The sequence below is a fragment of the Labrus mixtus genome, chromosome 8 (genome assembly GCF_963584025.1).
Source record: "Labrus mixtus chromosome 8, fLabMix1.1, whole genome shotgun sequence".
NCBI classification, from domain to species: Eukaryota; Metazoa; Chordata; class Actinopteri; order Labriformes; family Labridae; genus Labrus; species Labrus mixtus.
Window position 1 is genome coordinate 17,684,254 of NC_083619.1, and position 14,426 is coordinate 17,698,679.

The 14,426-nt window shown below is 41.2% G+C and overlaps 2 protein-coding genes across 3 annotated transcripts; one reads left to right on the plus strand and one right to left on the minus strand.

The window, feature by feature from the left end:
* Positions 1-235: 235 nt before the first annotated feature.
* Positions 236-7,195, minus strand: ripk1l (receptor (TNFRSF)-interacting serine-threonine kinase 1, like). The gene is made up of 11 exons (XM_061044799.1): positions 6,945-7,195; positions 6,488-6,650; positions 5,299-5,455; positions 5,035-5,172; positions 4,688-4,919; positions 4,334-4,483; positions 4,022-4,098; positions 3,816-3,891; positions 3,061-3,681; positions 2,818-2,967; positions 236-2,392 (listed from the first exon to the last, which is right to left on the minus strand). The coding sequence occupies exons 2-11, from the start codon at positions 6,646-6,648 to the stop codon at positions 2,103-2,105; spliced, it is 2,052 nt and encodes a 683-aa protein (XP_060900782.1). The 5' UTR covers positions 6,649-6,650; positions 6,945-7,195; the 3' UTR covers positions 236-2,102.
* A 1,730-nt stretch (positions 7,196-8,925) lies between these two features.
* dusp22b (dual specificity phosphatase 22b) lies at positions 8,926-13,848 on the plus strand. Of its 2 annotated transcripts, XM_061044800.1 has the most exons (7): positions 8,926-9,104; positions 9,547-9,580; positions 9,679-9,761; positions 10,460-10,509; positions 11,482-11,556; positions 13,051-13,222; positions 13,380-13,848. In XM_061044800.1, the coding sequence occupies exons 1-7, from the start codon at positions 9,084-9,086 to the stop codon at positions 13,518-13,520; spliced, it is 576 nt and encodes a 191-aa protein (XP_060900783.1). In that variant the 5' UTR covers positions 8,926-9,083; the 3' UTR covers positions 13,521-13,848. The 2 variants fall into 2 exon arrangements, with proteins under 2 accessions (XP_060900783.1, XP_060900784.1); XM_061044801.1 differs by lacking the exons at positions 8,926-9,104; positions 9,547-9,580 and adding an exon at positions 11,194-11,355 and having other exon boundaries at positions 9,685-9,761.
* Positions 13,849-14,426: the final 578 nt, after the last annotated feature.

Below are 14,426 nucleotides of genomic sequence, written 5' to 3' on the forward strand. Positions count from 1 at the left end.
TGTTGATTTGATTCAAAACGTCCTTTTCAATTTCAACATTAAAGAAGAAAAAGTGTCTGCCTGTGTGGTGTACTCGGAAACATCTGTCTAAATGTTCTCCTCCTTTCAGTACGCTCGTAATGAATGAACGCTGTGGGACAAACTCTGAAAAAAAATCAGCTGAACTAGAAACAATTACAACTCCAGTTGTGTGGTGCAATCTATTCAAAGCATGAAATACACATTTACTGCGGAGTTCTTAAAACATATGTACAAACAGTTTATTTGGAATTGTAGAGTGAAAAACAGGGCGACCAAAGTTTCTGTGATGCTTCATGTCAGTTTAAAAAAAAAACCAAAAAACATGAACACAAGTCAAAGATGAGATCATCTTTGGTGAGACAAAAGTAGCCTGTAATTCAAAACTGTACACTTGATAAAGTACAGTGCTTCATTTCATCAGTTTGAAGACAATCACATTCTATTATTTATAAGTCATTCATGCATTTTAAGAGAAATCTTGAGAAACAGGAGTTCAACACTTAAAAGCCCAATTTCCACCAACGTACATCCTGATCTTGCTCGTGTTTCCACAGCCAACCCTACCCTTATTTGGTAAGCGGAGTGTAAGCCAGATGGAGATAGCCGAGTCACCTATGTAATAGTGTGACATCATAGCAGCCCAACACAGTGTAGTCCGCTATTCATTAAGTTCAATGAAGAAGAAGAACGGGACACAGTAAACTAAAGGGACCCTTCAGGGTCGGATCGGTACCCTTGGCACCCCAACAGAAGGGTACCAACAAAGTAGGACGGTACAGATCTCTTATTTTGGTACCATTCTTAACTTTTGGTGCCAATTAATGGGTACCGAACCGGACTACTAACCCCTACTGGACACACAGCTCTCATATAGTAAGACCCTCCCAACCCCCCAACCCTATGCCCCACTCCCCATCCCCAGTGTTTACGATTACAGCTTCTTAGAGTCTCAGTGTCATCGCCTCTTTTGGGTTCAGACTCCTTTTGATTATGATTATCACTCACACTTTGTCCCTGAATATGACTCCATCATTCTGTTAAAAGCTACAGTCCACATCTATAATTAACTCAATGGCTGTTTGATATTAAAAAGATCATAATTTTTTATAATACGAGCTTACGTCACACACACTGGCTGAATCCGCGGTAAATTAGAGAATAAACGATGATTAGAAGAACCTTTACACTAAAATATATACTTCAAAACACAAGTGTGGTAGAAAAGAAATTCAGTCTTGTGAAAATGCAATCAGAGTACTTTACTAAAAGTCAGTCATGACCAAGCGATGACTTTATCGAAGCAGGAAACAAAGTGTCCAGCTTTTAAAGACAGTTTACAACGTATTCATCATTTTTTTTATTAAAATAATTGTTTACAGCAATCTTTGTGGCTGATTCCCCTCGAGTGTCTTTCTACAAAGATGCTTGGTTGAGCTGTGGAGTTTTCCATGAGTATCGTTCAGACACTGACTGGAGCCTTAGTGATAGGATTTTAAGATAGATATGGATTTTAGAGATATGATATTCACCAATTATCAACATAGTGACTGATAGAGAGTTTTATAACAGGAATGATTAAAATAATGGACTTTTTTATGTTGATTCTAAGAAGGCTGCTTTCTATAACAAACTACCAACCAGGCCATCTTTGTGTGGACTACTGATGTGATGCTTCTCTACATGATGTGCAGACCATGTTGAGAGTATTCGAGGAAACTTCTTTGCTGAACCGACGACATGATGACCCATTTTTTTTTAAAATCATAATCACAAGCATTGTTTCAGAATGTCCTATTCTGAAAAATAGTTTTCATCACTGCATATATCTGTAAACCGATTAAACATACTGACTGATATGTGTAGGCCAATATTGGCTGATAATACATTGGTGAGGCTCCAGCTTTTCAAACACATTAAGCATTCTTTGCTGTGTACTATTTTTCTATGACGCCAATATTTGAATCACAAAAAAACAAAATAAGTTCTCCGTTTAGTTTTACGCTGAACCGAAATACCGTAACCATGTGCAGGAAGTCAGAATTTTAGAGGGAAAAAGAGAGATCTGCCAAAGTTTATGAAATTCAGGGCGAAGGACCGCACAGGTCCAATATCTTCTGGATGACATCTACCTCTATGTTGCTCTTCACAGCTCGACAAAGCTTCCCAATTGTGCAGCCGATACTCCCCTCCTTCATTTTCCAACGATCCAGCATCTGGTGCACCATCTCCGGCAGGCCGTCACGGTAACAGTCGTGCTCAATGGTCTCTATTTCCACCGTTGTCAGACCCAGCCGCCGCCCACAGCGCTTCCACTTGTTGCCGATGTTTTCCCTCAGCAGATCTAGGTGCTCCTCGGTCACAGCATGGTCCTCTGAATGGTGCAAGAGACACATCTATAAGGGCTTCAACTAATGAGATATTGTTTAACTCAGATTGGACTAGTAGGGACTGTTGCTTTGAACTTTTGAACTCTCAAAATCTGTTGCAATATTTATACGAGCTCTCAAAAATTACTGCATTTATACTGACCTTTCAACATTTTATATGATGTAAATTAAACCTTTTCTTGTAACAACCAGGGTCAAAAATAGTGACAGAAATGTCCTGCAACAATCTCCAAAATCCACATGTCTTATGTCTTTATCTTCCATGTAAAATAAACCCGGCTGTCTTTAAGTTTCTGATTGTTTGGCAGAAAGATTTGACCAAATGAACCTGGAAGGTAACGATGAGCATTTTTGAGCATCTCAAGTGCACAGACGTACTATCACATAAACTACACAGGAGGTTATTTACCATATTTCTGAATGCATTCATTGATTCGCCAGAGAGCTGAGCCGTAAGAAGTTTGAGACGACAAACTACTTGTGGAGTCGAAACGTCTGATGCTCATTGTGTTGTTGCTCCCAATCTGGATCCCACTGGCATTTTGAATGAAAAGAGATCCTGGACAAAGCACAGAGCATTTTAGTCAGAGTTAGTGACACATTGGGCGTTTAGCATTGCTTTCAGGAAAAAAAAAAAAAGGTTTGAATGTACCTTGATCTTGTGACGAGCTACCCTTGCAAGGTGCCAGAAGACGCCGAGGGCCGAGGTCAGGAGCAGAGGTGTCAGACACTGGGTAAGCTGGCCAGGACTGCTGGCGGTCAAAGTGGGAGTTTGGGTGTTGCTGGTTCAATTGTGGAAGACAGGAGGTGCTGGCAGACATTGGCAGGTGTAATGGAGCAGGTACGGAAGAGTTCATGGACTCAAAGACACCAGCAGCTGGGTGGTACAAGGCCTCTTCGTGGCTGGTGGGCTGCACCGGCTCAGCTTTGGTCCAGGAATGGACAGAGGATGCGTAAGAGGGTTTGTCTTGTTCTGGCTGCCTTATGGCGTGATCAGGAGTACTGAAGGGACTATTCAGGAAAGGATTCGAGTTGTTTAGATGGTGGCAGTCGGCGGCATCGGGCTGGTTCTCACTGTTATAGCTACCGTGCTTGTGGTACTGAAACTCCCGATCCAGTTTCTGCTCCAGAGCTGAAGGGCTGCAATCTACCTTTGCATCCGACTGGACAGAATCGTCACACGGCTCATACTGGGTGCCATGCAGGTCCTCGATACTGGCTTCAACTGGCACAGGCACAACTCTGTCTGAACTCAGCAAAGGAGCGGGGCAATCTAAGGAAATAAAAAGATGAGTAGAGGCAATAAAGCTACTCGTGTTTTTGACAACTTTCGTGTAATGTATCACTTCAAGTGTCTTGGAATGTGTATAGAATGTCAAGGCTGTCAGGATTACCAACAAAACTCACCTGCTGACAAACACTCAAAGGTCATTGATAAAGACTTCATCTTCTCAATAAGATCGTCTGGGCCTTCGTATGAATCCTGAATACAAATGACACGGCAAATTGTGACGGTAAATAGTCCGAACTTTCATTATTTTAACTTCTAATCCACTGCTTGGTATCTCCACTGTGCACTACAACATCAAATCCAAAAGAAAACATCTATTCACCCTCAGCCCAAGTAAATCTTCCTCTACATCTGGCTCAAGCTTTTTCATGTAGAAAGGGCGGAAGAGGTGGTAGGCCTCTGCAAGACAAAAAAAAAAAAGGAATGAGAGGACAACAAAAAGTGTACGTAATAAACCACACGGACGCTTCACTCGAAAATCAAGTAAGAAAGTTAACATAGCCGAGAGCGAAAGTAAAACCCTGCGGTGTGACACAAATCATCGAACTTATAAATGTGATATAAATCTGTGTCATATCACACTTTGCCACAAGGGAAGGTAGCCTACAAACAAGCAAGAAAACAATGAGTGCACCTTTAAATGTTGGCCGTTGCGTTGGATTGTGATCCCAACATCTCTTCATCAGCTCTATCATCTCTGCAGGCGTGTCATCTGGAATAACGTCCTCCGCTGGTCGGTCACCCTTTCGGACACACTGGCTCATTTGCTCTTCACTCCTGGCATCTGGAATGAAAAAAAAAAAGACACCCCATTTGGTTATCTGCATGCAAGACAAAGCGATGTATCATAGTTTGTTTTAACTTGTAAACTAACAATGTAGATGCTAAACCAGGCAGTGGTGATTTTAAAAAACAGCTCCTCAAGGTTAAAAAAAAAGAAAAGCGAATGGACAAAATGTGTCAGGTTATTTGGACTTCTGGCACTTACTTGCATACGGCTCATCTCCTGTGAGGACGACCCAAACCACGATAGCGAAGCTGTAAACATCAGACTTCTCAGTGGAGGGTGTGTGTATGCTCTCCAGGTGTTCGGGGGCCATGTAGCTCAGAGTGCCGGCCCCTCTCTCCCCGGCTGACAGCCCCATACGACTCTTCCTGCGAGACTCCTCCTTGGTGAGCTTGCTCCATGTCTGGCTGGTGGCCAGGCCCAGGTCTGCAATCTAGAAAGACATAGAGGTTAAAACATTTTTTTTTTTTTTTTTAAACACGCAGCGGTTACATGAATGAATGCTGTCAGAATGATAAATGTGATACTGGCAATAGTCTGCTGTATACCTTGATGTGAAAATCCTTGTCCACTAGAATGTTTTCTGGCTTGATGTCCTTGTGTACAACATGTCTCTCTGTGAGGTAGACCATCGCCTCCAAAATCTCTAAGATGATTCTGCCCTTGATGGATATTGGCACAGTGACCTGCAAATAGGGTTATATCTGTGTAATTACCATAATACACATAAACTATTCAAATGATTGCAGTTGCAGACAGGAATATGAAATCTTCCCATTTTCAAGTCAACTACAGGTATTAAACTTGCTGACCATCTCTAGCATGACCAACAGGTTGCCTCTGGGGATGAGCTCCATCACCAGCGAGCAGTCTCTGTCCTCCATGATGACGCCCAGCAACTTCACCACCCGCTCGTGGTTCAGGCTTGCCATGATGGTCCCCTCCTCCAGCAGTGACTTTTTACTATCCCTGGAAAAGATAAAGCGAAGCAATTATTAGAAATGTCCAACAAACGGGCACTACTTGCATCGTGATTAATCTTACAGCCGACTGAGAGACAGACTAAGTAAATCTACCAAAGTAATGTGCTAGTGCTTGTTTGAAGTAGTTCAGATATCAGACATGATGAGACTGATCCACATTTTTCTCCAGTATGAATCTCAATCAAAACGCCCACGTTTCTACATTCAGTAACCATTGATGTTTTGTACACTGCTCTTGCGCAGATAAAGGAAACTTGAAGGACATTTAGCGCTGACTTTTTTGTTGTTGTCTCATTTTAAGTCTTGTTGCGGTCGTGCGCCTGGAACTTTATTCATTGTGGAGTGTGCTAGAAATTGTCAAAGTTTACGTATAAAAATATTGGTACATTCTTTGACATGTAGACGATTCATTACCATGCTAACCCTGAAATAGAAACATGAATGAAGAAGCAGACGCACTGCAGATGGAAGTGCCATTGTACCGACAGAGAGAAGCTGTTTTGATGCATCTGATTTGAGAAATTGATTGTTAGACTGACATCCGCTTTTTCAAGCATCTCTTTCTGGTCGTAAAAAGGAAGTAACAAGAAATCAGATACTGAGTCAATAAGACACAGCCTGAAGATTGGACTCACAAACTAGGCTTGTAAACAACATTACAACGGCAAAATGCTACAGTCAATATAATCTAATGCAGGAAAAAAAGTGATGGAAACAGAAAAAAACTTTGCTTGTGTCAATAATCAGCTGAGCAAATGTGTGTGTCTGAGAATATGTTAAACTAAAGTAAAATGCAGAGTAAAAAAAATAAGTAATGAGTTGTGAATAACTATGAACTATGTTGTTAAAGTGATTTGCACAAGATGTCAGAAAAGGAAAGGAGACACATATAGCATGTCGGTTTGAGTTATGTTGGGAGGCTGGATTGAAGAGTCCTGAGAGGGCACATGACACAAGTTAGCGTTTAGGGGAATCCCCCAGCACACTCCACACAGTATCAGATGCACCCTTTACTTACTCATTACGAAGAGGGCCTGTGTATATAGTCTTCAACACCACCTGTCCGAGTGTTACGTGGTAGCACAGGTAGACATCTCCAAATCCTCCGTACGCCAGGGGCTCCTTTTTAATAAGATCAGTCGATCTCATCTGAAGTAAAGACTGTGGCGCGGTGGCCATCCCTGTTTCAAAGTTACAAGAAAACAAGAGAGCAATACACACAACCACTCGCGTTAATGCAAAGTCAAACACCAACAAAACATACTAATATACTAAGAGAGACTCACACTGCAAACATGTATAACACTTTAGCAAGCTACTGATGTGAGCTAGCTGGACAGCCTCAAGAAAAAAAGAAAGTTTAGGCAACTAGACTCGCTCACCCTCAACTTTTTGACCACACTCTTTCAGCGAAAAACAACATTAAACATCTAATTGACTACGAGACAAACATGTGGAGTTATTAGACCTGTTACCTGAACGTCTTGTACGATCCAAGTAGAGCACTTTGTTACAGTTCCGGGATTTCTGCGACGTTTTTCCTCGTTCAAAAGCGAAACCAGACAGGAAGTGAAAACTACAAACAGCCTTACAAGTCGATAACAGATAACCGGCAGATGGCAGCTTCAGATGTTTTGCGTCTGAAACGCCTTCAGACACATTATGCCGACATAACAAAACACACACAGCAGCATGGTTTTGTTGACTGCCTGTGTTTGTGTTTCATAGGGTCCCGAGATAAAGAATCACATCTGAAATGGGGACTACCATAAATCAAGTCGTATGGCATTGTCGACACCCACTGGTCAAAATGTTTATTGCAGGCCAGTCAACTTTATTTTGTAGTTGGAGTGAGTTTTTGCAATTTGAGGTTAAATGATGGTATTGTAACACGGTGCATTAGTCTCACAATTTCAGCTATAAACAACATCTCTACCTTGAGACAAAACACTTACAATAATGACTTTGTTATTCTGGAAGCACAACACAAACTTCATTTAAATGCACAAGCTAAAAAAGTTCATTGATAAAACAAACATTTGTATGAAACTAGAGTGGGAAACCACCTGAACTGTAGTCAGTGACAGCATGAGAGCTTCACGTGCAGCCTATCTGTCGACAGCCACAAAATAAATTCCTCCTTTTGCACACTAAAACCACATGAAAGCAGTATCACATTTACCTGCCCTATATTTTCTGGTTTGTTTTTCCCCCATTTTTAAATTTTTTATCATTATTGTTTATTGTCTGTAATATTCAGGTTAAAAAAATAAAAATTGAATCTGGAGGTTACTCACTTTCCCCCAGAAAACAACAGATCACCAGGAAGTCGAACTCACTGGCACCTGTGGTGTAAATATGCTGACAATGTGGGGCATCGGAAGCAGCAATACTTCCTGTTGATATTTTCAACGTGATGAGAATCAGTGAAGAACTTTAAAGTGATGTTCTCTGCAACCGCAATACTATAGCATCCTTTTGTTTTAGCTGCCTTGTGTTAGTGGTTTCCAGTCCAATTCCCTGGCTTTTGGTTAGAATAGATATTGGAGATGTGCTTAAGAAACCTGATTGATAACCTTCTCTGTCAGGGTGCTGCTGACTAGCTCTTACCCCGGGCAAGGGTGTTGTCTGGATAACCTTTTCTGATGGTATCACCTAACAAATACTCTCTGACAGCAGATGGGGTATCCAGGGTGCTTGAAAGGTAGACACTTTTTGACTCCTGGATCTGTTTCTCCACCTCTGATCAGCATACAACGAGGCAAGGTTTCACTTAAACATTGTCATGATCCATTTAGATTATTTTCTTGTACTTTGGTGTGGAAATTAAGGAAAATGAAACAATGGTTGCATGCAGCAAAAGCCTAGTCCCCTTTTCTCCATCTGACGTGTTTGCCATTAATTCTTATAATAATACAAATAATAGGCTACTACTAATAATGCATAATTTGTATTACATATTCATTCTTATCCTAGATATATAAAGTCAAATGGGGTGGTGTCCTTTATTAGTAAGCCTAAAAAAATCAGTCCAATTTGCATAACTGTTATCTATACAGTAATATGATTGTTGACTATGAATGCCAAGAAAGTGTAGGCCTATTTAAACTTTAGAAATAAAAAATTTCAATAATTTGTATTCCCAGCCTTTTTACTCAGAATTTGTATTCCATATCACTCAAAGGTGGAAAATTGGCAAAATATCGCCTATTCTCATAATATCTCCAGAGGGGTTTGTTTTGCACCGGTAGGCTATGTAGACAGTCTGTAGTACTTTTGAAGTTTATCTAAGAGTTAAGTCTTTCTTAAGGCGAAAATATATGACTATTCCCATAAACTTGGGACAAGAACGACGGGGTTGGGTTTACGAAACGCATGTGTCCGCAAAAACTATTATAATTCTCCATGAAGTCCGCTCACGTTTTTCGACAAACTACATTTCCCAACATTCAACGCGGGGAGCTTGGCCAGCGGTGCTCGGCTCGCTTGGACGCGGAGCAGCAGCGTTTGCGCCCCTACAGCGGGTCTGGGAAGCCGTGGATACACTTCATACGCGTTCTGAAACAACGAGGGAACATTTATTTTCCCTGTTATTCTTCCTGCGGGTTTTCAGAATGGGGAATGGCATCAATAAGGTATGATTTCCCTCCGCTGCACGCCACTAGTGTTGAGTTGACGTACGAGTACGTGGTTCTGGGCATTTTGAGTGAAGTTAAGGAGATGGTGGTGCTTGACAATATTCATAGAGCCCAATTTGCCAGAATTAGCAAAAGTTGTGTGCCCATGAGAATAATTTTATTAAGGTAGCTACATTTTGTTCAAAAATAATTAGACAAAACCCGTATTAACTTTAGTGGTTTTACTGTGAATATTAAACAGAATTGACTGAATCTGAGATTTTGAGCAATTTTTCAAGTCACCGTATCCCAACTTTAGATTAGAATATCTCATTAGGCAAATCACGTCAAATCTTCATGCTGTTGTGTAATTCTTATCTGATTTACCATGACTTCATATTAATAATAATCTGCGCATCTGATGCTCTGTCTGCTTCATCCTCTAATTCTGTCTTCTTAGGTGCTGCCTGACTTGTACCTGGGAAATTTCAAAGGTACGTCAGAGTGCAATTCTAAATCAATTTGATTTTATAGTGGCCCATGAAAGTTTATGCCTGTGGTCTTTGTTTGCGGTGGTATTTGTTTACTGTAGATGCAAGAGACAGAGAACAGTTAGCCAGAAACAACATCACACACATCCTGTCCATCCATGACAGTGCAGCTCCAATTCTCCAGGTAAGACACTCTCCTTGTTATACATGACATTTGCATTAGGCTGTGCAAATGTCTCACATTTCCCATTCAAACTCGAAGCAGAGTGCTCAAGCAAGTAATGCTGAACGGATCTGATTTTTGAGACCCTCTTGGCCTATCAGGATATATTGCTCACGAATCTGAACCGACTACAAACCGGTCTGTCAGGTTGTGCAGGATGAGGTTTTATCATGCTGCCTCCTGACTGAGCAAACACTTCTTGGTTGTCAGTGAGTTACAGCGACTAGAGAAGTTTCTCACTCGTGATAGTTGGAGAATAATGAAGAATGCCAGTCAACAACAGTTGGTTTGGTCAGTGTCCTGAATTGTGTTCTTGTGTGGGTTTGAGAGTAGGCGGTTGTTCCAGCTCGTTCAATGTGGACTGTGGAACTACTCTTCATTATTATATTTTCTAGGTATTCTTATGGATGTTGCGTTTCTCTGCTCATACAACAGCAGCTTTTGTTCTCAGCTTTTGCAATTTAAAATACAAATGTGTCCGCAAATCAGCTTAAAATGTCCTTTATTCTTCCACACAGTAGCGCAGCTTGTATTTGCCTTTGGCAACACTCATATGAATCTACTCATTTGAATCTACCACCTGCTGTTAATTGATTTGTGTTTGGTGCATAGAGGAAGTGGCTGTGGCTGACGGGTAACTAGTGCGCTTTGTCCCCCAGGAGATGACCTATCTGTGCATTTCAGCGGCTGACCTGCCCACACAAAACCTGTATGTACTAAAAATGTGCAGGAAAGCAACACACGCACACACACACACACACACACGCACACACATACACACACACACACACACACACACACACACACACACACACACACACACACACACACACACACAAAGAAGAACGAAAGGCTGAGGCAGAGCGAGAGAGAGAGCGAGTACCTCATCCATTTGAGGCTGCACTGTGTGGGCGGCTGAGGTTCATTTTCTTCAAGCTAACGTGTAAATGATATGCGTTAACAACGTTTCATTGTGATCTCATTGTCTGATTAGATCACAGTCACGTTCAGCTCTTCGTCTGTAGTGTGCATAGACACATGCAGGGGTTGTACTGCAGCATGCAATCTGGGGATGAAAGCTCCACAATGTGGTGCATGTGTCACAGAGGGATTCCCTGATCAAAAGTACATATAAAAAAAAATTCCAAGATTAAATTCCCATTTCAGGCAGCTTCTTCCCTGAGAAGGCAGCTCAGCTGATCAGTTTGCAGTTTAAGAATGCTGGTAGGTGCTGTGCCTCTATTTATACCCCCACCCCCCCCCCCACCTCATAACTTACACACACAAATGCACACTAATGCCCCTGTCTCTCTCTCTCTCTCTCTCTCTCTCTCTCTCTCTCTCTCTCTCTCCCTCTATGTGCCCTGGTTGCCTCACACCTCTTATGCCACAGTGTGAGGTGTCTGGAACCTGTTCTGTGAAATATGACTCCAACTCTCTCAAACCTGAGATATCCACACCCTTATCCTGATCCATCCATGATAATACATTTCAGGGTTAGACAGGGCAGGCACCAAAAATATAAACTCTGCATGTGCAAAAACAAAACATACATGTATGTAAACAGTCTGCCTTTTAGATGTGTGTGAGTTTGAGGACAAAATAAGAGCGCCACAGTCACAGTGCTCTTCATGGTTTGATATTGCTGTAGCCAATTATAATTTTCTTTTGTCTCCCACAGGACCCAGCACTTTAAACAAAGTATAATGTTCATGCATGAGTCCCGCCTGAAGGGAGAAGGCTGCCTCGTTCACTGGTGAGAGAAACAAAGCCTGTATATTTTTAACAGTGCGGGAACCGAGCTTCCCTCATGCCCTACTAAACAAGATAAGCAACTCTAGTAACTAAATTAGCTAAATTACCTCCATCTATCTTGTTCAGTTCTAAATCTAGAGCTACAAATGAGGCCATGTACCATGCACTCGAGTGAAGCCATGTGTTACTGCTGCACAGAGGAGATTAAATGATAAGCAAGAAGCCTATTCTTGAACTTCCCAAAAACGGAGTACAGTATCACAGCAGAGCCACATTGTTTGTTTGCAGCATGGTGGCTGACCATATGTTCACAGGGGGAGTTACATTTTGGTAGACAGAGAGGGTCTTCTCAGAAACACATTGGAACAAGAGGCTATTTACGGTATCAGATTTGCATTGCCAAAGGGTTCTCTACTAAACATATGGTTCAAATAATGAGGTTTTCATTCTTTTATTCTTTTAAGTGTTAAATGTATATTCAATCAGTTTTTACACCTTAGTTTCCTTATTTTACCAAATAATTGTTTTATTATATTCTATCTCCACCGGTCACTATCTGTAGTCCACCCATAGCTGCCTCAATTGTCACCCACTGTACTGTATGTATTTAATCTGGTTCTAATGCAAGTGAGTTGTTGAGCTGTGTTGCATAACAAACACTTGGGTTCCTTTGCTTTGAATCTGGTTACACACATATTTAGGACATGATGTTCACATGGAACTACAGAAGCCCGAAGCAGACATGCATCGATTCATTTTAGAAAAAAATAATTTCCAGTCGTTTTCTCGAAAACTCCACTTATTCATCTTTTATCCTCAAAGTAGCAAAAGCACAAACACCAACATAGGAACAGGCTTAACTTACCTCACTGGTGTGGGTAATGGCAGCATGGCATGTCGTTGTCTGGCAAATCACAGTGACCAGGCCATTGTGTTGTTTTCTAAATTTACAGAAAATAATCCTGTTATGTCTGGAAAACAAGCTTTGAAACCTTGAGCTAATGAGATGACTCTATGCGTTGTAATGAAAAACCAGCATAATCTGGAGAAAACAACTTAAAATACAAGTTATCACAGGAAAATGACATAAATACAATATATATATATTTTTTCTGGATTAACCTACTGTGTCTACTGTACCATAGCAACAATAATATACAGGTTCTCTATTTGAAAACCATCATTACATAAATTATGATGAGCACTAAGTAACTCCAGTTTTGAATATTTGCATCCTGCTCAACATAAAAAAATCTAGTTTTCTCAAAAGCTGGTTTTAAAGCTTAGTTACATCTTCAAAAACTAGGATATGTTACATGTGTAACACAAACAGAAAAACATAACTGAGACGCTAATGTGCATTTTTACATGGCCACTGATACTTGTGCATACTTGTGTCAAAATGGAAAGGACTTTGCACCTGCATCACACCTAAAAGTGTTACCATGAAGTGAAATAGTGTCAAGTATCTTTGTCCATCCCTCTCTTCTTACAGTTTGGCTGGTGTGTCACGCAGTGTCACCCTGGTGGTAGCTTACATCATGACAGTGACAGGACTGGGCTGGCAGGAGGCGCTAGCTGCAGTCAGGGCGGCTCGGCCCTGTGCCGGCCCCAACCTGGGCTTTCAGCGGCAGCTACAGGAGTTTGAGGCTAATCAAGCAGATCAGGTAAATCCTGGGAACTGAGTGGTGGTAGTTTGTGTACCAGAGAGTGGGACCTGTATAAATTAGAACTGAATAGACAGGGAAGGAGAGAGTGCACCATCAGTAGTAGTGTTATTTGCATTGTCATAAGAAGATGAACTGTTTTTTTTTCATCCTGTAGTTCAGACAATGGCTACAGATAGAATATAAGGATAACCCCTTCAATGACGAGGCTGATATCCGGGACTTGCTTGAAAGGGCGTCTAAAGTCAATGGCAAGGAGGTGAAAAAACAGCCGTCTACCCCACCAGGAGATATCTGATCAGCTCTTTGAATCAGATATTTTACCGTCCGGCCTGGATATTACACCTCCATGTGATTCTACAGTACATTGGACCTCTCTGGAAGTCTACTGTGCATTAAAAATGGACTACTAGCAGGATGTTTATCACTGCTGAAATGATTGTCTACATATAACAGACACTACCACTGGAAGAGACCATTACATGTGCAGCACATGTGACTTTTCTTTTTTAATTTTAACATTGCATGATGTTTTTTTTTTTTTCTTTTTCTAAATTATGATTGTTGTAAACAGAGTGTTTTGTATGGTGTCATGAAGCTTTAACATTTTGAAATAAAAGGAGAAACGTGAAGTGTTGCAGTGAGCCTGTCAGTCAGTGGAGGTGATAAGACACTCTGTGATGTGTTTATGTCTCTGCTTCCTGCTTCTTTTTCCTGTTTGTCTAATGTGCAAGGGAGGTCATGCGTGGTGTCATCACAACAACAGAATCATGATCTTTTCACAGTCTTTTAGTTTTAGTTGTCTCTGTAGACTGTAAGGCACCAATGACAAAAATATCAACCATTACTTTTAAAGATTATAAACTGAGTAGACTTTAAAATACTGATAGTGGCGCATACGGAGGCAGACACTAGAGGGCAGTAATGCGCACAATTAGCCTGGAATAGATGCTTTAATAATTGAGACACGCGCCTTTTTGTCAGGTACTTTGGCTTGTTATCTTCCACTGTGAAACCAACATACGACTTTATAGAATTGTTTTAGTCACGGTTTCACCTGAACCCGGAAAATAAGGTGAATTCACAGGCTTCAGAAAAACAAAAAACACGTGGGGATTAAGTGTCGATATTTTCTGTTCGGTTATGTACACAGGTAATTGTTCCACTCCACCCAGCTCTGTGTCTGCTCGGGGTGTCACGAGAG